Source organism: Pseudophryne corroboree, chromosome 7 (genome assembly GCF_028390025.1).
Source record: "Pseudophryne corroboree isolate aPseCor3 chromosome 7, aPseCor3.hap2, whole genome shotgun sequence".
Classification (NCBI taxonomy): Eukaryota; Metazoa; Chordata; class Amphibia; order Anura; family Myobatrachidae; genus Pseudophryne; species Pseudophryne corroboree.
The window spans coordinates 350519763-350545167 of NC_086450.1; the positions used below are offsets into that span (position 1 = coordinate 350519763).

General features: G+C 47.6%; 1 protein-coding gene across 2 annotated transcripts in view; it reads left to right on the top strand.

Annotated features, from left to right (window-relative positions):
• Window positions 1-25405, top strand: part of DNAH3 (dynein axonemal heavy chain 3) — a 952415-nt gene that overhangs the window by 731311 nt on the left and 195699 nt on the right. For both annotated transcript variants that reach the window (XM_063934423.1, XM_063934424.1), the window contains one exon: window positions 20268-20391. In XM_063934423.1, coding sequence (XP_063790493.1) covers window positions 20268-20391 — 124 coding nt within the window. The remainder of the gene's footprint in view (window positions 1-20267; window positions 20392-25405) is intronic.

Below are 25405 nucleotides of genomic sequence, written 5' to 3' on the forward strand. Positions count from 1 at the left end.
AGAGTGTTGTCGAATAGGATTGTTCTAAGGACAAACCCATCTTTTCTGCTAAAGGTTGTGTCAACATTTCATGTTAATCAAGAGATCATCTTGCCATAATTTTTTCCTCAACCGAAGAATAAGGAGGAAAAAAAGATTACATATATTGGATCTTGTGAGAGCAATAACTATTTGGAGAGAGTTAAACTTTTCTGGAAGGAGAAGAGTTTTTGTAGTACCTGTTGGTTCTCGGAAAGGGTGTATGCCAACAAAGCAAACCATTGCAAGATGGATTAGAGAACTAATCACATTTGTATACCAGAAGGATGGCCGTGACGTTCCGGAGAATATCTGTTAGGCGCCGGGGTCCGCTCGTCTGCGCGGCCCGGCGCCTAGCAACTAGGGACGCCGTGGGCGTACAGCCGCCGGCTCCCTAGCAATGCTAGACGCCGAGCGCGCTGAGCCGCACGGACCCTAGCAACGGGGACGCCACTGGCGGACCGCGTTCCCCGTTGCTGGGTCCTGTTTAATTAATAGGTGCACCTGATCTCTGGCCGTGCAGCAAGGCAGCTGCATGGCATTCATTCTAATCAGCTCTGTCAGCAGCTGATTGGAGGACTCCTGTTTAAATACACTCTCAGGGCTTCTCACAGACGCCGGTAATAGCTTCCTGCATGCTGTCTTTGTTTGCTGAGAGTCTGTTTCCAGTCTTGCTGTATCCGGTCGTTCCAGTCCTCTGAAGTCCTGTACTCGGGAGTTATCATCTCGTCCCTGGAGTCCTGACCGATCACCGTTTAACATCCAGTGGTGTTCGTGAGTCGCGGCTCTGCCGTGTGTAGCGGCTCGGCCGCTTTACCCTTTATTATTTGTGTTTGGAGCATTTTGCGGAGGGTTCCGCTTCCACAGGTCCACTCTGGTATCCGGCGGTGCCGGGTAGGAGTATTGGACAAGTGGATTTTGGTTGTCCTTTTCCCTGGCGGTTTTTCCGCACATACTTTAGGTTTTTTTAGTTAGCTCGTAGCCCCTGGCCTGTTGTTAGCTAGAGGTCCTCTTGTTATCATCCTGCCTCGGATTTCCCTTTGTCTCTCATTAAGACCGGGGGGCATCGGAGTTGGGCAGACATAATCCGCCCTTCAAACGCGGCTGCCAAGGGCTCAAGAAACCATAGTCTCGCAAGGGATTTCCGATAGCACGGGTGAGACAACAGAGTTAGGGCGCCAGGGGCTATTATTCTTTCCTGCTCCCGTTCCCAGCATTCCATTCCAGTGCTCCGGTCATTGTCATAAGATCTCCTCTGGCCAGGAGTGCTGGAATCATAACATTATTACCGGCCATACCAAAACTTAAAATTAAACAGGGTTTAATTTTTTCTTATTCAGTTTTGTGAGAGTTTATCGGCCTCATGAATCCTACAGGTTTAGGGACAAATCCTGGTCAGCTCTTAGTCAGCCAGATTCAAGAACTTACTCAGATGGTTCAGGATCTTTCTCTTCGGGTGAAGTCGCAGGAAGATCTTTTGCGAGCTTCCCCGAGGGTAGTTCCTGAACCAAAGATGCATTTGCCTGACCGTTTTTCTGGTGATAGGAAAGAGTTTTTTAATTTTAAAGAATCCTGTAAACTTTATTTTCGTTTAAGACCGATTTCCTCGGGTACTGAATCTCAGCGGGTCGGGATTATTATTTCTTTGCTCCAGGGGGATCCTCAGACCTGGGCATTTGGTTTAAAAGCAGAGGATCCGGCATTGTTGTCAGTGGACGCTTTTTTTGGGTCTTTAGGGCTCTTGTATGATGACCCTGATAGAGAGGCGTCCGCTGAAAGTCAGTTGCGCGCTCTCAGACAGGGTAGAAATCCTGCGGAGGTTTATTGTACGGAGTTTCGCCGTTGGTCGAACGACTGTGGCTGGAATGACCCAGCCCTGCGCAGTCAGTTTCGCCTCGGCTTATCAGAGTCTATAAAAGACAGTCTCCTTCAGTACCCCGCTCCTGAGACTCTCGATAAGCTCATGGAGCTTTCTATTAAGATAGATCGTCGTCTCAGAGAGCGGAGGGCTGAAAAAGGAGCACCTGTAAGGTCAAGTCCGTGTGTATATTCCATTCCTGAGGACGTAGAGGAGCCCATGCAGATGGGTCTCTCCCGGCTGTCTCCTGAAGAAAGAGCCAGAAGGCAAAATTCTGGTCTTTGCCTGTACTGTGGGGGTAAGGGACATTTTTCTCGTAATTGTCCGAACAAGTCGGGAAACGCTTTGACCAGGTGAATTGTGAGGGGGTTCACCTAGGTCTGCAGCTTATCTCCTCGAATAACTCCCTTTTAGTCCCAGTTAAAGTTTCCTTTGGCAGCCTCAGTTCTTCGGTGTCGGCTTTTGTTGACAGTGGAGCAGCAGGAAACTTTATGGATTTAACTTGGGCTAAGGCCTTAGGCATTCCTCAGTTACCTTTGGGTAGGTGTGTCACCATGCATGGCTTAGATGGGAGTCCACAGTCCAATTGGGTTATTTCTCTCCGTACACCCCCTGTATTACTTACAGTAGGAGCTCTACATTCTGAAAAAATCGAGTTCTTCCTTACTCATTGCCCAGCAGTTCCAGTAGTTCTGGGTCACCCTTGGCTGGCCTTTCATAATCCCAACATTGATTGGCGGTCGGGGGAGATTTCACAATGGGGTACCTTTTGTGATAGGGAATGTATTACGTTTCCAGTCAGAGTAGCAGCTGCCATTCCTGAACTCATTCCTGTGGAATACCAGGAGTTTGCTGATGTGTTCTCCAAAGGCAATGCGGACATTCTGCCTCCTCATCGGCCGTATGATTGTGCTATTGAGCTTATTCCTGGTGCCGCATTACCAAAGGGAAGATTATATGCTTTATCCGGGCCAGAAACTGCGGCCATGAATGATTATGTTAAGGAGAGCCTAGGGAAAGGATTTATTAGACCATCAAAATCTCCTGTAAGTGCCGGTTTCTTCTTTGTGGAGAAAAAGGATGGCTCGCTTAGACCTTGCATTGACTTTAGAGCCCTGAATAAGATCTCAGTTAAAAATACTTATCCTTTGCCGCTGATATCTGTACTCTTTGATCAGCTACGTTCGGCTGTGATTTTTTTCTAAAATTGACCTTAGAGGAGCGTACAACCTCATCCGAATCAAATCTGGAGATGAGTGGAAGACGGCCTTCAGTACTCAGTCAGGTCACTACGAGTACCTGGTGATGCCGTTCGGCTTGTCCAATGCTCCAGCAGTTTTTCAAGACCTCGTTAATGATGTGCTCCGTGACTTCCTAGGGAAATTCGTGGTCGTTTACTTAGACGACATCCTGATTTATTCTGAATCAATGGAACAACATGTTACCCAGGTGCATCTGGTTCTTCAGAAGTTACGTGAGAATCATTTATATGCCAAGCTGGAGAAGTGTGAGTTTCATGTCACGGAGGTATCTTTTTTAGGGTACATTATTTCCCCTCAGGGATTTTCCATGGAACCAAAGAAGCTCCAGGCCATCCTTAGTTGGGCGCAACCCACCAATTTAAAAGCAATTCAGCGCTTTTTAGGGTTTGCGAATTATTATAGGAGGTTCATTCATTCTTTTTCTGACCTGGTTGCTCCCATTGTAGCTCTGACAAAGAAAGGAGCGGATCCTACCAACTGGTCGCGTGAAGCAGAGTTGTCCTTTCGGGCCTTGAAACAAGCCTTTGTCTCGGCTCCAGTCCTCAGACATCCCAATCCGGAATTGCCCTTTGTTGTGGAGGTTGATGCCTCGGAGGTTGGAGTGGGGGCTATCCTTTCTCAAAAGGATCCGGAGTCTCTGGAGTTACATCTTTGTGCCTTTATGTCCAGGAAATTCTCCTCCGCTGAATCCAACTATGACGTTGGTAATCGGGAGTTACTGGCGATAAAGTGGGCTTTCGAGGAGTGGAGGCATTGGCTGGAGGGAGCAAAACATACCATTTCAGTATTGACTGACCATAAAAACCTGCAATACATCGAATCAGCTAAGCGGCTTAATGCCCGGCAGGCACGTTGGGCTTTATTTTTTACTCGTTTCAAATTCATAATCACTTTCAGGCCTGGTTACAGGAATACCAAGGCTGATGCCCTGTCACGCAGTTTTCTTCCGGTTCACAATAACAGTCCTGTTACTCCCATACTTCCATCTTCGGTCATTTGGGCAGGCCTCACACAAGATTTATTTACCCAGTTAAAACAGCTTCAACACCAAGCTCCTGGAAATACTCCTGCTGGTCGTCTTTACGTCCCTGAGTTTTTGAGAGCTACTGTTTTGACTGAATTCCATGATAACAAAGTTTCCGGGCATCCGGGAATCTCTAAGACTTTGGAGTTAGTCTCCCGCTCAGTATGGTGGCCTGGTCTTTCTAAAGACGTTAAGGAGTTTGTTTTTTCATGTCAGGTTTGTGCACAGCATAAGGTTCCCCGTTCCTTGCCTATCGGGCAACTTATGCCCTTAAATGTCCCTCTCAGGCCATGGTCTCATATTTCCATGGATTTTGTGGTAGACCTTCCCCTTTCAGCCGGATTCCGAGTCATATGGGTGGTAGTGGACCGTTTTAGCAAGATGGCTCATTTCATTGCTCTTCCCCGACTGCCATCTGCCCAAGGGTTGGCAGTTTTATTTCTCCGCCATGTTTTCAGACTTCATGGGTTGCCTACTGATATTGTTTCTGATCGGGGTCCACAATTCATCGCACAATTCTGGAAGTGTTTTTGTGCTTCATTAAAGATGAAATTGTCGTTAACATCCGGTTACCACCCACAATCCAACGGGCAAACCGAGCGAGTTAACCAATCATTGAAACAGTATTTGCGTTTGTATTCAGCCAAACTCCAGAATGATTGGTCCGAGTTTCTTCCGTTGGCGGAGTTTGCTTACAATAATTCCTGTCATTCCTCCACTAAAGTGTCTCCATTCTTTTCAGTTTTTGGTTTTCACCCCAGAGCTAATTCTTTTTTTCATCATTCCTCAGTCTCCCCGCTAACCTTAACCTCCCATCTCAGAGCCATTTGGAAAAAAGTGCACCTTGCTCTCAGAAAAGCGGCCTTTCGAGAGAAATTTTTTTCTGACAGGCTCCGACGTCCTTGCACTTTTAAGGTGGGAGATAGGGTATGGTTGTCGACTCGTAACATCAGGCTTCGACAATCCTCGGCTAGATTGGGACCCAAATTTATTGGGCCATTTCTTATTATTAAAAGAGTCAACCCAGTTGCCTTCCGGTTACGTTTACCAAGATCTCTTAGGATTGGAAATACGTTTCATTGCTCCCTGTTGAAACTATACGTTTCTTCCAGTAGATTTCCAAGGAGGATCTCTCAGGGTAGATCTCCGGTGGATGTACAGGGACAACAGGAGTTCTTGGTGGAGAAGGTTCTCGATTCCAAATTGTCCCGGGGCCGGCTTTATTTTCTGGTGCACTGGAGAGGCTATGGTCCGGAGGAAAGGTCTTGGGTCTTGGATAAGGATCTTCATGCCCCGAGGCTCAAGAGGGCATTTTTTCGGGAATTTCCTCGGAAACCTGGCTTTAGGGGTTCCTTGACCCCTCCTCAAGGGGGGGTACTGTTAGGCGCCGGGGTCCGCTCGTCTGCGCGGCCCGGCGCCTAGCAACTAGGGACGCCGTGCGCGTACAGCCGCCGGCTCCCTAGCAACGCTAGATGCCGAGCGCGCTGAGCCGCACGGACCCTAGCAACGGGGACGCCACTGGCGGACCGCGTTCCCCGTTGCTGGGTCCTGTTTAATTAATAGGTGCACCTGATCTCTGGCCGTGCAGCAAGGCAGCTGCATGGCATTCATTCTAATCAGCTCTGTCAGCAGCTGATTGGAGGACTCCTGTTTAAATACACTCTCAGGGCTTCTCACAGACGCCGGTAATAGCTTCCTGCATGCTGTCTTTGTTTGCTGAGAGTCTGTTTCCAGTCTTGCTGTATCCGGTCGTTCCAGTCCTCTGAAGTCCTGTACTCGGGAGTTATCATCTCGTCCCTGGAGTCCTGACCGATCACCGTTTAACATCCAGTGGTGTTCGTGAGTCGCGGCTCTGCCGTGTGTAGCGGCTCGGCCGCTTTACCCTTTATTATTTGTGTTTGGAGCATTTTGCGGAGGGTTCCGCTTCCACAGGTCCACTCTGGTATCCGGCGGTGCCGGGTAGGAGTATTGGACAAGTGGATTTTGGTTGTCCTTTTCCCTGGCGGTTTTTCCGCACATACTTTAGGTTTTTTTAGTTAGCTCGTATCCCCTGGCCTGTTGTCAGCTAGAGGTCCTCTTGTTATCATCCTGCCTCGGATTTCCCTTTGTCTCTCATTAAGACCGGGGGGCATCGGAGTTGGGCAGACATAATCCGCCCTTCAAACGCGGCTGCCAAGGGCTCAAGAAACCATAGTCTCGCAAGGGATTTCCGATAGCACGGGTGAGACAACAGAGTTAGGGCGCCAGGGGCTATTATTCTTTCCTGCTCCCGTTCCCAGCATTCCATTCCAGTGCTCCGGTCATTGTCATAAGATCTCCTCTGGCCAGGAGTGCTGGAATCATAACAATATCAAGGCACACTCGACTAGGGCAGTGTCCGTCTCGTGGGCTAGGAATGCACAGGTGGCGATTGAAGACATATGTGCAGCAGCTACGTGGTCATTTATACTGTACATACTTACTCTAAACATTATGCTTTGGATATTGTTAAAGCTCACTTTGGTAACCAGGTTTTGCAACAGGCCTTGGTATAAATAAATATTAAGCATCAATTTATTTGTTTGTGGTGGTTCCCTCCCGTAATTTGGCTTTGGGATATCCCATTGTATGGCTGCCATGAAGTAAGTAAAAGAAAGCAGTGAATTATACTTACGATAATTCCATTTTTTTGAAGTACTTGATGGCAGCCCATGAATTACCCACCCTGTGGGGAATGTTTTTTCTTCTAGATATAGCGGAGACACTCAAAAAGACAAGAAGGAAGAGGAGGGGCACACTCATATAGCCAAGGTGGGCGGCTACTAGAAGAAAAGAACCTACTGTCTATGTCAGGGGAATGGGTCGTTAACCCATTGTATGGCTGCCATGAAGTACTTCAAAGAAATGGAATTATCATAAGTATAATCCGCTGCTATGTATTATACACTATATGGACAGAAGTACCAGTGACATGCTGTGATTGGAGATGCACTGGATGATTCACTAGCCCCCCCCCCCCCTGTATAAATAAATAAATAAATAAATGGGGTTCCCCACATTTAACAAAAACCAGCACACCAGGCTGAACCAGCCAGGGGGAGTAATGTCATAGCAGGGGAGACACTCGGTATGGGGTCCCCCTGCCATCACATTAAACTCCCCCTAAACCAGTCAGCCCAGGGCTGGAATTCCTCAGAAAGTGGGGACCACAGAAAAATGTAATGGGGTTCCCCCTCCCGAGCAACAACCAGCAGGGCTTCCCAGCATCTTCTGTCTTCACCTGGGTGGGCGGCAGCCTTTGGGCAGCCCTTTTGCATGGCCGCCGCCTCCCCAGGGCTTCCCGGCGTCTTCCGTCTTCACCTGGTGGGCAGCGGCCTTTGTGCAGCTCTTTTGCATGGCCGCCGCCTCCCAGGACTTCTCAGCAACTTCCGTCTTCACCTGGGGGGCGGCAGCCTTTGGGCAGCTCTTTTGCATGGCCACCGCCTCCCAGGGCTTCCAGGCGTCTTTGGGAGCTCTTGCACGCTCCCTCCCCGCCGGCGGACTGACAGCCGTGATTGGCTCATGGCGGCCATCTTAGATTTAAAAAATGAAGCTAACGGCGCCATTTTTTAAATTGGAGCCGCTCCGCTGCCAAACTCTGCAAAAAGAGGATCCAGTCATGCCAGCATCCCCACCGGGTCCTGCAGCCGCTCACGCCCGCACCACTGCCGCGTCCCCGCTGCACATTCCGCTGCCCACCCAGTGATGACAGAGTATCCATCACTGGACAGCTGTATCCATTGACAGATCCGCTCTCCAATCACTTCTGGCTGACTGACAGGGGCGTGCTTTCATGTGCAGTGAAAGCATGCCCCTGTCACCGAGGCACTCATACTTTCAATGTTATTTTGAATGGGCTTTTACTGCCCATGGCTTGTCCCCGCTCCCGCCCGCTCCTGCACCTTTCCTATTCTCACCAGGAGGCACCGCTATCGGTGCCCCCCAAACCCAGTTTTAATGTGAAAATGGTTATTGTAATACAAAGCAGATACTTATGACACAGAATATGTGTCATAAGTATCTTCTTTGTATTATTTTAACCACTAATGACAGGGGAAACAATGCCTCCCCTGACTGCACGACCCTGAGAAGTACTCGGAAGCCTGGTCATTAAACCAACAGGGAATGTAATGACATTGTATTCAAATATATATACTTTAATATGTAGTTGGTCCCCTTTTTCCAGCTATAACTGCTTCCACTCTTCTTGGAAGGCTTCCTCAAGATTTTGGAGTGTTTCTGTGGGAATTTGTGCCTATTCATTCCGTAGAGCATTTATGAGGTCAGGCCTTGATGTTGGATGAGAAGGCCTGGCTCGCAATCTCCATTCCAGTGCATTCCAAAGGAGCTTTATGGGGTTACGGTCAGGGCTCTGTGCAGGACAGTCAAGTCCTTCTACACCGAACTCATCATACAATGTCTTTATAGTCCTTGCTTTGTGCATTGGGGCGCAGTCATGGAGGAATACCAAAGTGCCTTCACCAAACTGTTGCTACAAAGTTAGAAGCATGCAGATATGTCCTCTTGCAGCCTTGCCTACAATGCAAACACATCTCAGCGCTCTTTAATATTTATGTCAGCATAATAATCATAGGTATAATACATATCTAGTTCTGTTACAGCACCTGATGCAAACAATATTTTGGCTCATGTATTTTTGAACAATACATATAAAAATAATACTCAAGGAACAACACATCTGCTTGGTTTTTTTTTGTTTTGTTTTTTAAATCATTATTCACTTTATTTTTTAATCCTTTCACATATTCCTTTATTTTAATACTTTGCTTGATATATGTAATATAGGACATTTAAGTCCAAATAATACATATCGACATATCAGACATTCTATTTGCATCATAATTGAGCCACTGGCCATTATTTTATATTAACTTAGGGGATTCACAAATCCCTCCAAAAAGTATTTCTCTGACGTCCTAAGTGGATGCTGGGACTTCGTAAGGACCATGGGGGATAGCGGCTCCGCAGGAGACTGGGCACAACTAAATAAAGCTTTAGGACTACCTGGTGTGCACTGGCTCCTCCCACTATGACCCTCCTCCAGACCTCAGTTAGAATCTTGTGCCCGGCTGAGCTGGATGCACACTAGGGGCTCTCCTGAGCTCCTAGAAAAGAAAGTATATTTTAGGTTTTTTATTTTCAGTGAGATCTGCTGGCAACAGACTCACTGCTACGAGGGACTAAGGGGAGAAGAAGCGAACCTACCTGACTGGAGATAGTTTGGGCTTCTTAGGCTACTGGACACCATTAGCTCCAGAGGGATCGAACACAGGACCCGACCTCGATCGTTCGGTCCCGGAGCCGCGCCGCCGTCCCCCTTACAGAGCCAGAAGCATGAAGATGGTCCTGAAAATCGGCGGCAGAAGACTTCGGTCTTCAACAAGGTAGCGCACAGCACTGCAGCTGTGCGCCATTGCTCCTCATGCACACCTCACACTCCGGTCACTGATGGGTGCAGGGCGCTGGGGGGGGGGGGGGGCGCCCTGAGCAGCAATATTAAACACCTTGGCTGGCAAATCTACACAATATATAGTCATATAGGCTATATATGTGTAAAATACCCCTGCCAGAGATCCATAAAAAGCGGGAGAAAGTCCGCCGAAAAAGGGGCGGGGCTATCTCCCTCAGCACACTGGCGCCATTTTTTCTTCACAGTGCAGCTGGAAGACAGCTCCCCAGGCTCTCCCCTGTAGTTTTCAGGCTCAAAGGGTTAAAAAGAGAGGGGGGGCACTAAATTTAGGCGCAATATTGTGTATACAAGCAGCTATTGGGGAAAAAAATCACTCAGTTATAGTGTTAATCCCTGCATTATATATAGCTCTGGTGTGTGCTGGCATACTCTCTCTCTGTCTCCCCAAAGGACTTTGTGGGGTCCTGTCCTCAGTCAGAGCATTCCCTGTGTGTGTGCGGTGTGTCGGTACGGCTGTGTCGACATGTTTGAGGAGGAAGGTTATGTGGAGGCGGAGCAGATGCCGATAAATGTGATGTCGCCCCCTGGGGGGCCGACACCAGAGTGGATGGATAGGTGGAAGGTATTAACCGACAGTGTCAACTCCTTACATAAAAGGCTGGATGACGTAACAGCTATGGGACAGCCGGCTTCTCAGCCCGCGCCTGCCCAGGCGTCTCAAAGGCCATCAGGGGCTCAAAAACGCCCGCTACCTCAGATGGCAGACACAGATGTCGACACGGAGTATGACTCCAGTGTCGACGAGGTTGAGACATATACACAATCGACTAGGAACATCCGTTGCATGATCTCGGCAATGAAAAATGTGTTACACATTTCTGACATTAACCCAGATACCACAAAAAGGGGTTTTATGTTTGGGGAGAAAAAGCAGACAGTGTTTTGTTCCCCCATCAGATGAGTGAATGAAGTGTGTGAAGAAGCGTGGGTTCTCCCGATAAGAAACTGGTAATTTCTAAAAAGTTACTGATGGCGTACCCTTTCCCGCCAGAGGATAGGTCACGTTGGGAGAATATCCCTTAGGGTGGATAAGGTGCTCACACGTTTGTCAAAAAAGGTGGCACTGCCGTCTTAGGATACGGCCACTTTGACGGAGCCTGCTGATAAAAAGCAGGAGGCTATCCTGAAGTCTGTATATACATACTCAGGTACTATACTGAGACCTGAAATTGCCTCAGCATGAATAGTGCTGCTGCAGCGTGGTCTATTACCCTGTCAGGACAGGGATACTATTTGCTAACCATAGTGCATATTAAAGACATCGTCTTATATATGAGGGATGCACAGAGGGATATTTGCCGGCTGGCATCCAGAATTAATGCAATGTCCATTCTGCCAGGAGGGTATTAGAGACCCGGCAGTGGACAGGCGATGCTGACTTTAGAAGGCACATGAAGATTCTGCCTTATAAGGGTGAGGAATTGTTTGGGGATGGACCTCGTATCCACAGCAACTGCTGGGAAGAAAAAAATTTACCTCAAGTTTCCTCATAGCCTAAGAAAGCACCGTATTATAAGGTACAGTCCTTTTGGCTTCAGAAAAGCAAGCGGGTCAAAGGCGCTTCCTTTCTGCACAGAGACGAGGGAAGAGGGAAAAAGCTGCACCAGACAGCCAGTTCCCAGGATCAAAAATCTTCCCCCGCTTCCTCTGAGTCCACCGCATGACACGGGGGCTCCACAGGTGGAGCCAGGTGCGGTAGGGGCGCATCTTGGGAACTTCAGCGACCAGTGGGCTCGCTCACAGGTGGATCCCTGGGTTCTGCAAGTAGTATCACAGGGATACAAGCTGGAGTTCGAGGCGACTCCCCCTCGCCGTTACCTCAAATCAGCCTTGCCTGCTACCCTCGAGGAGAGGTAGTACTGGCGGCTATTCACAAGCTGTACTTCCAGCAGGTGAAAATCAAGGTACCCCTCCTTCTACAAGGCCGGGGTTACTATTCCACAATGTTTGTGGTACTGAAACCAGACGGGTCGGTGAGACCAATTCTAAAATTGAAATCCTTGAACACTTATATACGAAGGTTCAAGTTCAAAATGGAATCGCTCAGGGCGGTTACTGCAAGCCTGGATGAAGGGGATTACATGGTATCACTGGACATCAAGGATGCTTACCTGCATGTCCCCATTTACCCTCCTCACCAGGAGTACCTCAAAATTGTGGTACAGGACTGTCATTACCAATTCCAGACGTTGCCGTTGGTCTGTCCCCGGCACCGAGGGTATTTACCAAGGTAATGGCCGAAATGATGATACTCATTCGAAAAAAGGGAGTTATAATTATCCCGTACTTGGACTATCTCCTTATAAAGGCGAGGTCCAGGGAGCAGTTGTTCGTCGGAGTAGCACTATCTCGGGAAGTGCTACAACAGCACGGCTGGATTCTGAATAGTCCAAAGTCGCAGCTGGTTCCTACGACGCGTCTACTGTTCCTGGGTATGGTTCTGGACACAGAACAGGAAAAATGGTTTCTCCTGGAGGAGAAGGCCAAGGAGTTGTCATCTCTAGTCAGAGACCTCCTAATACAAATACAGGTGTCGGTGCATCAATGCACGCGAGTCCTGGGAGAGATGGTAGCTTCTTACGAAGAAATTCCATTCGGCAGGTTCCATGCAAGGATCTTCCAGTGGGATCTGTTGGACAAGTGGTCCGGGTCGCATCTTCAGATGCATTGGCTGATAACCCTGTTTCCAAGGGCCAGGGTGTCGCTGTTGTGGTGGCTGCAGAGTGCTCATCTTCTAGAGGGCCGCAGATTCGGCATACAGGACTGGGTCCTGGTGACCACGGATGCCAGCCTTCGAGGCTGGGGGGCAGTCACACAGGGAAGAAACTTCCAGGGACTGTGGTCAAGTCACGAGACTTCCCTACACATAGATATTCTAGGACTAAGGGCCATTCACAATGCCCTAAGTCAGGCTAGACCCCTGCTTCAACACCGGCCGGTGCTGATCCAGTCAGACAACATCACGGCGGTCGCCAATGTAAACCAGCAGGGAGGCACAAGAAGCAGGATGATGATGACAGAAGCCACAAGGATTTTCCGAGGGGCGGAAAATCATGTGTTAGCACTGTCAGCAGTGTTCATTCCCGGAGTGGACAACTGGGAAGCAGACTTTCTCAGCAAGCACGACCTCCACCCAGGAGAGTGGGGACTTCATCCAGAAGTCTTCAAAATGATTGTACACCATTGGGAAAGGCCACAGGTGGACATGACGGCGTCCCGCCTCAACAAAAAGCTAAAAAGATATTGCGCCAGGTCAATGGACCCTCAGGCGATAGCTGTGGACGCTCTGGTAACACCGTGGGTGTACCAGTTGGTGTATGTGTTCCTTCCTTTGCCTCTCATACCCAAGGTACTGAGAATACTAAGAAGGAGAGGAGTAAGAACTATACTCGTGGTTCCGGATTGGCCAAGAAGAGCTTGGTACCCAGAACTTCAAGAAATGATCTCAGAGGACCCATGGCCTCTACCGCTCAGACAGGACCTGCTGCAGCAGGGGCCCTGCCTGTTCCAAGGCTGTGTTTGACGGCATGGCAGTTGAACACCGGATCCTAAAGGAAAAAGGCATTCCGGAGGAAGTCATTCCTACGCTGATTAAGGCTAGGAAAGATGTGATCGCAAAATATTATCACCGAATATGGCAAAAATATGTTGCTTAGTGTGAGGCCAGGAAGGCCCCAACGGAGGAATTTCCACTGGGTCGATTTCTGCACTTCCTACAGTCATGAGTGACTACGGGCCTAAAATTGGGTTCCATTAAGGTCCAGATTTCGGCTCTGTACATTTTCTTCCAAAAAAAAGAACTGGCTTCACTGCCTGAAGTTCAGACTTTTGTTAAGGGAGTGCTGCATATTCAGCCCCGTTTGTGCCTCTAGTGGCACCGTGGGATCTCAACGTGGTGTTGGATTTCCTAAAGTCGCATTGGGTTGAGCGACTTAAATCCGTAGAGCTAAATTACCTCACGTGGAAAGTGGTCATGCTGTTGGCCTTGGCGTCGGCCAGGCGTGTATCAGAATTGGCGGCTTTGTCATGCAAAAGTCCTTATCTGATTTTCATATGGATGGGGCGGAATTGAGGACTCGTTCCCAATTCCTTCCTAAGGTGGTATCAGCTTTTCATGTGAACCAACCTATTGTGGTGCCTGCGGCTACGTGGGACTTGGAGGACTCCAAGTTACTGGACGTAGTCAGGGCCCTGAAACTATATGTTTCCAGGACGGCTGGAGTCAGGAAAACTGACTCGCTATTTATCCTGTATGCACCCAACAAGCTGGGTGCTCCTGCTTCAAAGCAGACTATTGCTCGCTGGATCTGTAGTACGATTCAACTTGCACATTCTGCGGCTGGACTGCCGCATCCTAAATCAGTGAAAGCCCATTCCACGAAGAAGGGGGCTCTTCTTGGGCGGCTGCCCGAGGGGTCTCGGCTTTACAACTTTGCCGAGCAACTACTTGGTCGGGGTCAAACACATTTGCTAAATTCTACAAGTTTGACACCCTAGCTGAGGAGGACCTAGAGTTTGCCCATTCGGTGCTGCAGAGTCATCCGCACTCTCCCGCCCGTTTGGGAGCTTTGGTATAATCCCCATGGTCCTTACGGAGTCCCAGCATCCACTTAGGACGTCAGAGAAAATAAGATTTTACTCACCGGTAAATCTATTTCTCGTAGTCCGTAGTGGATGCTGGGCGCCCATCCGAAGTGCGGATTGTCTGCAATACTTGTATATAGTTATTGCCTAACTAAAGGGTTATTGTTATGAGCCATCTGTAGTGAGGCTCAGTTATATTTCATACTGTTAACTGGGTATAATATCACGAGTAATACGGTGTGATTGGTGTGGCTGGGATTCAAAATCCTTTTCCTATTGTGTCAGCTCTTCCGGGCACAGTATCCTAACTGAGGTCTGGAGGAGGGTCACAGTGGGAGGAGCCAGTGCACACCAGGTAGTCCTAAAGCTTTCTTTAGTTGTGCCCAGTCTCCTGCGGAGCCGCTATCCCCCATGGTCCTTACGGAGTCCCAGCATCCACTACGGACTACGAGAAATAGATTTACCGGTGAGTAAAATCTTATTTTTTTTAACATAATTAATTGGTTTGAGTGCACCCAAATTGTATCTGGTCTCTTTTTTCTTTCCCCTCTCTATGGGATTTGGTTTTATATATCGCAGGCAAGGTTTCCCGGCACAGCTTGGCATACGCTTGGCATACGCTTGGCATATTGTGGCCAAGGGCAGCAGGGGAGCGATGCTTCCACTGCCTAGAATGGGAGGGGGAGCCGGTGGCACTTATACAGTACGGGCAGTGGGGAGCTATGCTCCCGCAGCCTGTACTTATTGACACACTGTTGGCGATCGCGGCGCACGCCTGTCACACATCCGTGGATGTGGCAGCGGGAAGTGGACTCTCCCACTGCCAAACAAACACAGGGGGACTCAGGGGGGATACACTGATCAGCTCCTGCTACCTGGTGTTTGAGTAGTTGATAGCGACGGACGCACCCATGGTTAATAGCAGTGTAGCGGTGCGTACTCCCGCAATTGCGACTGCATTGCGGGAACGCCACACCACACTGCAGTTTTAAAAAAAAAGATGTGTAAGGAAGGACACATCTATAGCATTGTCCAAAATGTCTTGGTATGCTGAAGCATTAAGTTTGCCCTTCACTGGAAATAATGGGCTTAGCCCAAACCCTGAAAAATAGCCCCATACCATTATCCGACCTCCACCAAATTTCACAGTTGACACAATGCAGTCAGGTAGGTAACTTTCTTCCGGCATCCGCCAAACCTAGACTCACCCATCTGACTGCCAAACAGAGAAGCATGATCCGTCACTCCACAGAACACGTTTCCACTACTCCACAGTCCAGTGTTGGTGCGCTTTACACTACTCTATCCGACAGCTGCTCAGCCATAGAAACCCATTCCATTAAGCTCCCACCGCACAGTTTTTGTGCTTACACTAATGCTAGTGGAAGTTCGGAAACTCTTCAGCTATGGAATCGGCAGAGTGTTGGCAACTTTTACCCACCATGCGCCTTAGCAGTCATTGACCCCGCTCTGTGATTTTACGTGGTCTTCCACTTCGTGGCTAAGTTTTTGTTGTACCAAAATGCTTACACTTTCTAATAATATCACTTACAGTTGACCGTGGAATATCCAGCAAGGATTACATTTCACAAACTGTCTTATTGCAAAGGTGGCATCCTATCACAGCACCACGCCTGAAGTCGATGAGCTCTTCAGAACTACTGCTTTTGTATCACAAATTATTGCAAATGGAGACTACATGGCTAGGTTCTTGATCTTATACACCTGTAGTCAGGATGACTGCAGACCAGTAACCATTACAGAGTAAATCTTCACAGCCATGTCACTCACTAATAGAGACCTACTCCCTAGTCACTGGCCAGGTTTTCCAGCATCGGCCATATAGACAGATGGCCCAGACAGACCTTATATACCCTAAACTCCCGCTCCCGCTCTTAGACTGACAGGTAAATGACACTCCCACTTTGCCTTTAAAATTAAACTCTTCATACATGTTCTGTTTTGATCAGCCACATGCCTTCAGCTGTGCTAGGCAGGAGGAAGAAGCACTAAAGTAAAAAAACAGGCAAGACTCACATTTGAAACACTTTATTTACATGAAATTAAAGAGAATTTGTTACATACTTATTACATTACCCGCTAATGTTGAGCGAGTTGGATGTCTTGAGAGCGAGTTGGATGTCTTGATTAATGATGATAGGGGAAAAGCAGATTTATTGAATAAAGTATTCACGAGAAAGGACCGGTTGACGGTAGAAGTGTACAACATAAGCGATAAAAATGACCCGTTGCTAAGTACTTGGTTAAACGAGGAAGTAGTCTGGGAGAAAATAAGTAAAATTAAGATAAATAAATCTCCTGGGCCGGATTGACTACACCCCAGGGTTCTTATGGAACTTAACTCAGTGCTATCGAGGCACCTATATTTGATTTTCAGAGAGTCAATTACATCAGGAATGATATCGAAGGACTGGCGTATAGCTGAGGTAGTCCCAATATTTTAAAAGGGAATTAAAACTCATCCCGGCAACAATAGACCGGTAAGTTTGACATCTATTGTAGGGAAAATACTGGAAGGTATATTAAGAGATAGAATACTAGACTATTTAGATACCGCCAAGGTTGTTAATAGGAACCAACATGGTTTTGTGAAGGACACATCATGTCAGACTAACTTAATAAGCTTCTACGAGAAAGCAAGCGATAATATTGATCAGGGTAAAGCAGTGGTTGTGGTCTTTTTGGACTTTGCTAAGGCCTTTGACAAAGTCCCACATAAGAGACTAATTTTCAAATTGAGAGAGCTTGGCATGGGAAACACTATTTGTACTTGGGTAACTAATTGGCTGTACAACAGAAAACAGCGAGTGGTGATTAATGGGATTTGCTCTGAATGGGCCTTAGTGCTTAGTGCAGCGTTTTTCAACCGCTGCCCACCAGAGATACCCGCTGCCATCACCCGACGGAAATGCCCGCCGCCTGTCAGAGGAACCTGCCCGGCAGCCGCTGCCATCACTTGCTGTCTCGGGCAGGGCTGTCCTCTTCCGCAGGCAGCGCTATCCTCTTCCGCAGGCAGACCTATGGTGACGTGCGTGACTCATAGGTCACGCACGTCACGTAGCCCTGCCGCCCGCCTGCTGCCGGAGTCTCAGTCCCTTCTCAGCGTTATTCGCTGCCCGCGCAACAGACGAAGGAGAGATTTTTTTCGTGCACAGCAGCAGGTTAAATGAAAATAATGTGTGCAATTACTGGGAAGGTGAGAGGGAGGCAGGCTGTGTGTGTTATTACTGGGGGTGGGGGCTGTGTGTGTTATTACTGGGGGGGGGTGCAGGCTGTGTGTGGTATTACATGGGGAGGGGTTGGAGGCAGGATACAGTATGTGTGGAATTACTAGTGGGGGGGGGGGGCAGGCTGTGTGTGAAATTGTTGGGGGAGGAGGCTATATGTGGAATAATATGGGGGGACAGTTTGCAGGATTACTGGGGAGGGGGGGGGGGTGAGGCCAATGAGTGGAATTACTATGGGGAGCAGTGTGTGGCATTACTGTGAGGGTCAAGGTGTTTTATTACTGCAGGGACTGATGTGCTTTTTTACTTCTGGTGGCCAAAGTTCTTTATTAATGTAGGGACCAATTTTTTTTTTATTACAGTGAGGGTGAAAGCATTAGTTTTATTACACTGTGGGCCAATATATGCTGAGATTTGTTATTATATTTGATTAAAAAAAAAAAACTGATGGTGTGCCTTGGCAATTTTAAAATCTTGTTCAGTGTGCCACGGGTTTAAAAAGGTTGAAAATCACTGGCTTAGTGGAATACCACAGGGTTCAGTACTCGGGCCATTAACATATTCATTAATGACCTAGCAGTGGGCCTGGAAATCACAGTGTCAATTTTCGCAGACGATATTAAACTGTGTCGAGTAATGAATTCAGACAAGGATGTTGAGTCTGTACGGAATGATTTATTTAGTCTGGAGGTCTGGCCAGACAAATGGAGAATGAGGTTCAATATCGAAAAATGTAAAGTTTTGCACAATCGGGCAGGCAGGTCATTCCATGAAAATGGTCTTTTTATGTAACGTTTGTTACCAGTTTTCATGACAAGCTTTGTATCAAAATGAAAGCATATCATGTACCACACAAACAACATTTACTTTGCACAAAATATTCAAAACACATGCTCAAAAAAATATATTTCACATGAAATATATTTCAAAATGTAACGTTTGATACTATGGAATGACCCAGCCTGTAAATTAAATGGTGAAAATGTAGGGATAACGGTAGTTGAAAAGGATTTGGGTGTGCTCATCGCTAATAGACTTAGTAGCAGTACGCAATGTCAAAATGCAGCAACAAAAGCAAATAAGGTGTTAGCATGCATAAAATGGGGAATGGAGACTAGGGATGAGAGTGTAATCCTGCCACTGTATAAATCATTGGTACGGCCGCACCTGGAATATTGTGTACAGTTCTGGGCACCACACTATAAAAAAGATATCTTGGAACTTGAAAGGGTTCAGAGGCGAACCACCAAACTGGTTAAGAGGTTAGAGCAGGGGTGGGCAATTATTTCAGCTGGGGGGCCGCTTAACACTTCCAGCGAATATTCGAGGGCCACACACAAAATACTCAAAAAGAGTCCCTTTTTACACATTACGGCAGACAGCGTGCCCTTTTTTTTTTACACATTACGGCAGATAGCGTCCCCCTTTTTACACATTACGGAAGACAGCGTCCCCTTTTTACACATTACGGCAGACATCGTCCCCCTTTTTACACATTACGGCAGACATCGTCCCCCTTTTTACACATTACGGCAGACATCGTCCCCCTTTTTACACATTACGGCAGACATCGTCCCCCTTTTTACACATTACGGCAGACAGCGTCCCACTTTTTTACATATTATGGCAGACAGTCCCTTCCCCCCTCCCCTAAACCCATATTGCAGATTTTAACTCCGCGGCCTCCCCACTCCGAAACCTATATGGCAGCTGAAGCGCTGATCCAGGGGCTGGCTGGACAGGGGGTTTACCTGTTTGTCACAGTGGCAGACGATCCCCACTGTCCGATGATCCGCGCTGCTGCTGCCGCCTGGAGTCGCTGCTGATGTGGCCTTTCCTGCTCCCGCTCGCTGGCCACCGCTTCTTCTCCTCACTCAGCCGCCGCTCCTGCTCACTGCAGTGCCCGCCCCCCGTGCCGCCCAGCGCGCGCATGGTAACAGAGGAAATCCCGGTCAGCTGACCCTGTGACGTGACCGGGATTTCCTTAGCGGCGCCGCGTCTGAGAGCAGTGCAATGACAAGCGACCTGTCGGGCCGCTTGTCATTGCACTCTGGTAGGGGCACAGCGGGCCAGGCACGATCGGTCCGCGGGGCGCATCCGGCCCGCGGGCCGCATGTTGCCCACCCCTAGGTTAGAGGCACTGAATTATAAGGAAAGACTTACAAGGTTAGATATGTTTACACTGGAAAAGAGGTGGCTGAGAGGGGACATTATTAATATTTATAAATACTTTTATATTAAGGGACAATACAATGACTTATCAGATGATATGTTTATCAAAAAAACGCTACACAGGACACAAGGACACCCACTGAGGTTAGAAGAAAAAAAAATTCATACACAACGGAGGAAAGGGTTCTTCACAGTAAGAGCAGTAAGGATTTGGAATTCTCTACCAGAGGAGGTAGTAATAGTGGACTCAATAAATAAGTTTAAAAATAGTTTAGATACATTTCTAACTGATAGAAATCTCCAAGGTTACAGCATCTAAATGATAAAATGCAGGTTGAACTCGATGGACTTTTTGTCTTTTTTCAGCCTCACCAACTATGTAATAGTGTTGTCCCTCTCTGGCCTCCCATGGCTGCAGGAGGATTGCAGCCAGAGACAGCGCTCATTGCGGAGGGACTGTCCAAACTCCCTGTATATACCTGTCAGTAGCATACAGTACAGAAAGCCAACATTGAGCTGATATTTCTATATTCATAATCTTTGCATTTATGTGCCTGGCATTGTTTATTGATATATTATTTATCTTTTGCAGGCCGTTTCATGCGCCACTTAAACATAGTTTCTATACAAGCCTTTGACGATGATATACTAATGAGAATATTTGGCTCAATATCGGATTGGCACTTTGGAAAAGGATTTGATATTTCATTTCTGAGGTACTTTATATATACAGCATTTTTTTGTTTTGTTTGTAGCATAAACTTTTTATAAGTTAAAATCCTAAATGTGTTGGGTTGTAAATTACGTCATAAAAAACAAACTATTAACAACGGCCTGCTAAGCTCAATTTCCACAATCATTATAGTTATGTAAAACTAAATAAAATTCTTGTTGAACCCATCCAGGGGGAAATGTAGAGCTGCATTATATTATATACTATGTATTATTGAACAGGAACACTGTAATGCATGATGGCGAGTCTATTTTATACAACACTACCTAACATCCTGCAGTGCTCACAAAACCCATACAGCCAACAAACAGCTGCCTACTAAGCCACAGCCTCTTAGTGGTGCTGATAATGAGCACCGCTCTCATGTGTCTATGGGCAAAGTGACACAACCTGTGATTTGCGGTATCAATGTGATTGTCACTAGATTTAAATCGGCAATTATTCCAAAGGCAAAACCATCTTGCATTTGCCTTTAAAATAATGGGTGTGGTTTTAAAGATCAACAGTACATCGATATTCAATAGGTCGACACCAGATGATCAACAGGGTGAAAATGTTGACAGTTATCATAAACTTCGATCAAAAGGTCAACATGCAAATTGTTGACACAGAGAAGCTCTACACTTTTATTTTATTTTAACCCTAACCCTCCCCATGGTGCCTAACCATAACCCTCCTCCTGGTGCTTAACCCTAACCACCCCCTTCTGCAGCCTGACCCTAACCCTCTGCCAAATGCCTAACCCTAGCTGTCCCCTCTGGCAGCATAACTCTTACCCTCCCCCAAGTGCCTAACTCTCCCCCTGGTGCTTAACCCTAACCCTCCCCCTGGTGCCTAGCCCTCCCTCTGGTGCCTAACCCTAACCACCCCTTTCCACAGTCTGACCCTAACTCTTTGCCAAGTACCTAACCCCAGCCATCCCTTCTAGCAACATAACCATAACCCTCTGCAAGTGCCTAATCCTAACCCTAAAAATCATGAAAAACAATGTGTTGATCTTTTCTGTGTTGGCCATTTGAATGTCATCCTTTAAAACCTGTCAAACTTTTGACCCTGTTGACCTAAGTCTATGTTGACCCTTTAACCCTGTCGCCCTGTTGACTTCGAACATCTGGTGTCATCCTATTGGCTGTCTATCTATCATCTGGATACCAAGCTAAATGCCACTTTAAATTTAGTCATCTTGTCGGAATATCGCCAGCTCATGCACATCATGGGCTTTTACATTTGCAAGTTTTAGATGGCTTTTCTACCATAATTAGCCCCTGTTCCTCCTCTCCAATCATAAGGAGCTGGAAGTGGAGGTTCAGGTGTTGTATGTGCACACGTCTGCTTTGGTCCATATGCGTCTGTTCTCTTTATGGGCATGCACTGTCTGAATTTGCACAATGCAAACTGGCATTAGTTCATCTCAGGGTCAGGCCCAATATATGTAAAAAAAAAAAAAAAGTGACTTACTGTCATTTTAGGTTTCTATATTACTGGTTTTGTTAATTTTTTTTTTTTAATTAAACAGCCAAATTCCGCTTTCGTGCTTTCTATGACATTACACCTCATCTTATTTATGCACTATAGAAATATAGTATATAGGTGGTCATTCCGAGTTGTTCACTCGCAAGCTGCTTTTAGCAGCTTTGCACACGCTAAGCCGCCGCCTACTGGGAGTGAATCATAGCTTATCAAAATTGCGAACGAAAGATTCGCAATATTGCGAAAAGACTTCTCTGTGCAGTTTCTGAATAGCTCGAGACTTACTCTGCCAGTGCGATCAGTTCAGTGCCTGTCATTCCTGGTTTGACGTCACAAACACACCCAGCGTTCGCCCAGACACTCCTCCGTTTCTCCAGCCACTCCCGCGTTTTTCCCAGAAACGGTAGCGTTTTTTCACACACTCCCATAAAACGGCCAGTTTCCGCCCAGAAACACCCACTTCCTGTCAATCACACTCTGATCTCCAGAACGAAGAAAAAACCTCATAATGCCGTGAGTAAAATACCAAACTTCTTAGCAAATTTACTTGGCGCAGTCGCAGTGCGAACATTGTGCATGCGCAATTAGCGGAAAATCGCTGCGATGCTAAGAAAATTACCGAGCGAACAACTCGGAATGAGGGCCATAATGTATGATGAGGCTCACAGCAGGATTTTAAGGAAGGCACTTTGCGCATGCAGCAAGTTCATTTGTGGCGCTGTGCCTATAGGAAGTCGATGCCTACCAGATGTATGACCGACGAGATGGCTCCTCACTGCACGTTATGCCCCTTGTGTCTCTTCGCCAGGTCGGGGCTGGCGCTGGCCCTGTTCTACAGGAATTCTTTTTTTTTGTCCTCCAAAATAATTTTATTGTTCACCGCCACCCACGTCTCCCCAGTGGCCTCTGACATCACCCTCGCGTCTCCTCAATGTCCGGCACCGCACGGCGGCCTCACAGCCTATCCGCGCATGCACCGGCTCACTCCGCTGGGCTCGCTGGGAGCTGGGGTGACGGTGCATGCGCGCACACACAACGAATGGCGCTGAAAGGCAAATCAACGCACCGCTGAGGGATCTAGATAGCGCATCGCTAAGAGGGCAGTACGGGGGTCATACATTCCGGTGATACGTGCTGGCAGATCCCAGTGAAAAACAGTAGAAGAGACACAGCGGCAATAAGTAACAGAAAGTAAATGATAATACATCTGTCCAATAATATTTAATCTTAAAATACGTTGTGGTGTTGAGGGCAGGATGTGAGAAAAGTGCTTGAAAAGAAAATCTTCAATTTCATACTAAGTGTAATGAAAATCACTGCAGCTTGCATCATGAAGAGGCACGGGCCATCCAGGATGGGACAGGTTCATCTAGCCATGCTATACAGTCTAATCAGGAGGGCCATCAACCATTGATAGTTGTGTAATCATGTGTCTATAGCCGATGGCAAGTGGGGTGTTTTCCCCCATTGATGGCACATCACCGATTGCCAATGCCCGGTGGCCCAGTGGGTGAGGTCTGCACATTTGTAGCACTCAGCCATTGACGACTAAACCAGTGATGATTTCCTGCTGATTGTTTAAAGCCATCAATAGCACAGCATTCTATGGCTATCACTACAGTCTAATGCTTGGCCAGACTCTGGGGGAAGCCAGTCAGAAAATGAAGAGGATGGGAATTGTGAGCAGTGACGGAGATGCATAGCAAGTACTGTAGTGCGTACTATGGAAGCATTACAACACAGCCTAAATTTGATTTGGAACTGGACCACCAACCCCTGGGACACCATGATACAGCTGCCACAGTGTACAATTTGAAGCCAGAACATACTTGCAATGGGACAATGACCCGCTTATCCTGTCAACGCATCATGTGTATATTTCACCATTGCGCTACACTTTGGGGCCCTTACAAATCTTTGATATGTGGCTTACAGACGTCTTGTTATTCTACTGTTTTGTAGTCTGTGCAGTTAGCAACAAATAGTTTTCTTTGGTTAGATAAAGAGTGAGAAGAGAGTAAAGGTCTTAGCTGGACCGGTCATAGCAGCTAGAAGGAGTCATTTGTAATTATGCAGAATCTTAGTATACATCTGGTACATGGCAAAAACCTAAGCCAAGTATTTGTCAGTCATTCTACTGAGCTTCACCTAATTTCATCCCACGTAATCGCTTTTCACTTCATCGCTGCTGCGTCTTTGGACACACCTGTTTTGAAAAAATAGGCCTCAGCACCCTTTACTCTGCCCCATGGCTTCCATGCAGTGGCTTTGGGGCATTGCAAGCACCAATCTGTAAACAATAGAGTTGGGCGTAAACCATTGGGTTGCATTGAATCAGGCCCCAAATGTCTAAGTATTAAATTGAACCATTTATCAATCATCTGCTTTCATGCAGTAAGTTTAGAAAAAAACTTGCTTTGCTTGGTCACTTGATTTTTTATGTTTTGGAATATGTGCAGTTTTGTGGATAAGCAGAGTACTGTACACACCAGCGGTTATAATGTAGGCAATGACCAGTACAGTGGTTTTTGTGGTTTATTGGCTCAAGTGACTGTGCATCAGTTCTCACTGTTACATACCTAACAACTTTTAACTTCTCAAAAGAGGGACACTTGCGCAGGGAAGCCGCGCGTGCTCCCGAAAAGGGTGTGACCTAAGAAAAATGGGGCGTGGCTTCGCTGGAGGACCCACGATCACGAGCCACGCCCCCGTTTTTGTCACTGAGGGGGCATGCCCAGCGCTCTGTGAGCCGCTGGCATGCACCTCTCCCTCTGACTCCAGTGAATAGACGCTCTGCTAAGCAGGGCAGCGAAAGACAGAGCCTCCCAACTGCCCACCCCACCGCGGGACACTGCGGGCCGCGGGTGGGACAGCGGGACAGTCCCCAAAAAACAGGACTGTCCCGTGAAAATCGGGACAGTTGGGAGGTATGCAGTTACGCTACTTGGATAAGTGATGGGGCAGAGCCTGTAGTGGAGCAACAGGCCCGGCACTACCCGCTCAGCAAAGGGATGCAAAGCAGGTAGGCGCCAGGCTGGAGAGGCGCTCTCCCTGCGCTGCATCCCTGTGCTTCGCCTGGGCCCCCTGCTGTTGCCGGCTGCTGTGCCTGTCACACCGTTTGACAGGCAGCGGCGCCAGCAGCTTGAAGCCTCCACCTACCCCCCTGCAGTGTCTGTATACTGGCTGTAAAGGGGGTGGGACTACACAGCGCAGAGGGGTGGAGCTACACTGGTCTAGGCTGCAGGAGGACAGAAACTGGGGCCAGCCAGATGGTATGTGGAGAGAGAGTGAGTAAGAAAGTGTGTGTGTGTGTGTGTGTGTATGTTTGTGTGTGTGTTTCTACAGAATGTGTGTGTATCTGTGTGTGTGTGTGTGTGTGTGTGTGTGTGTGTGTGTGTGTGTGTGTGTGTGTGTGTGTGTGGCATAATTTGTATAAATGGCACTTCTGAGGGCATTATATGTAACCAGCGCTACTACAGGGGCTATTATGTGTATAACTGGCGCTTCTACAGGAGCTATTATGTGTA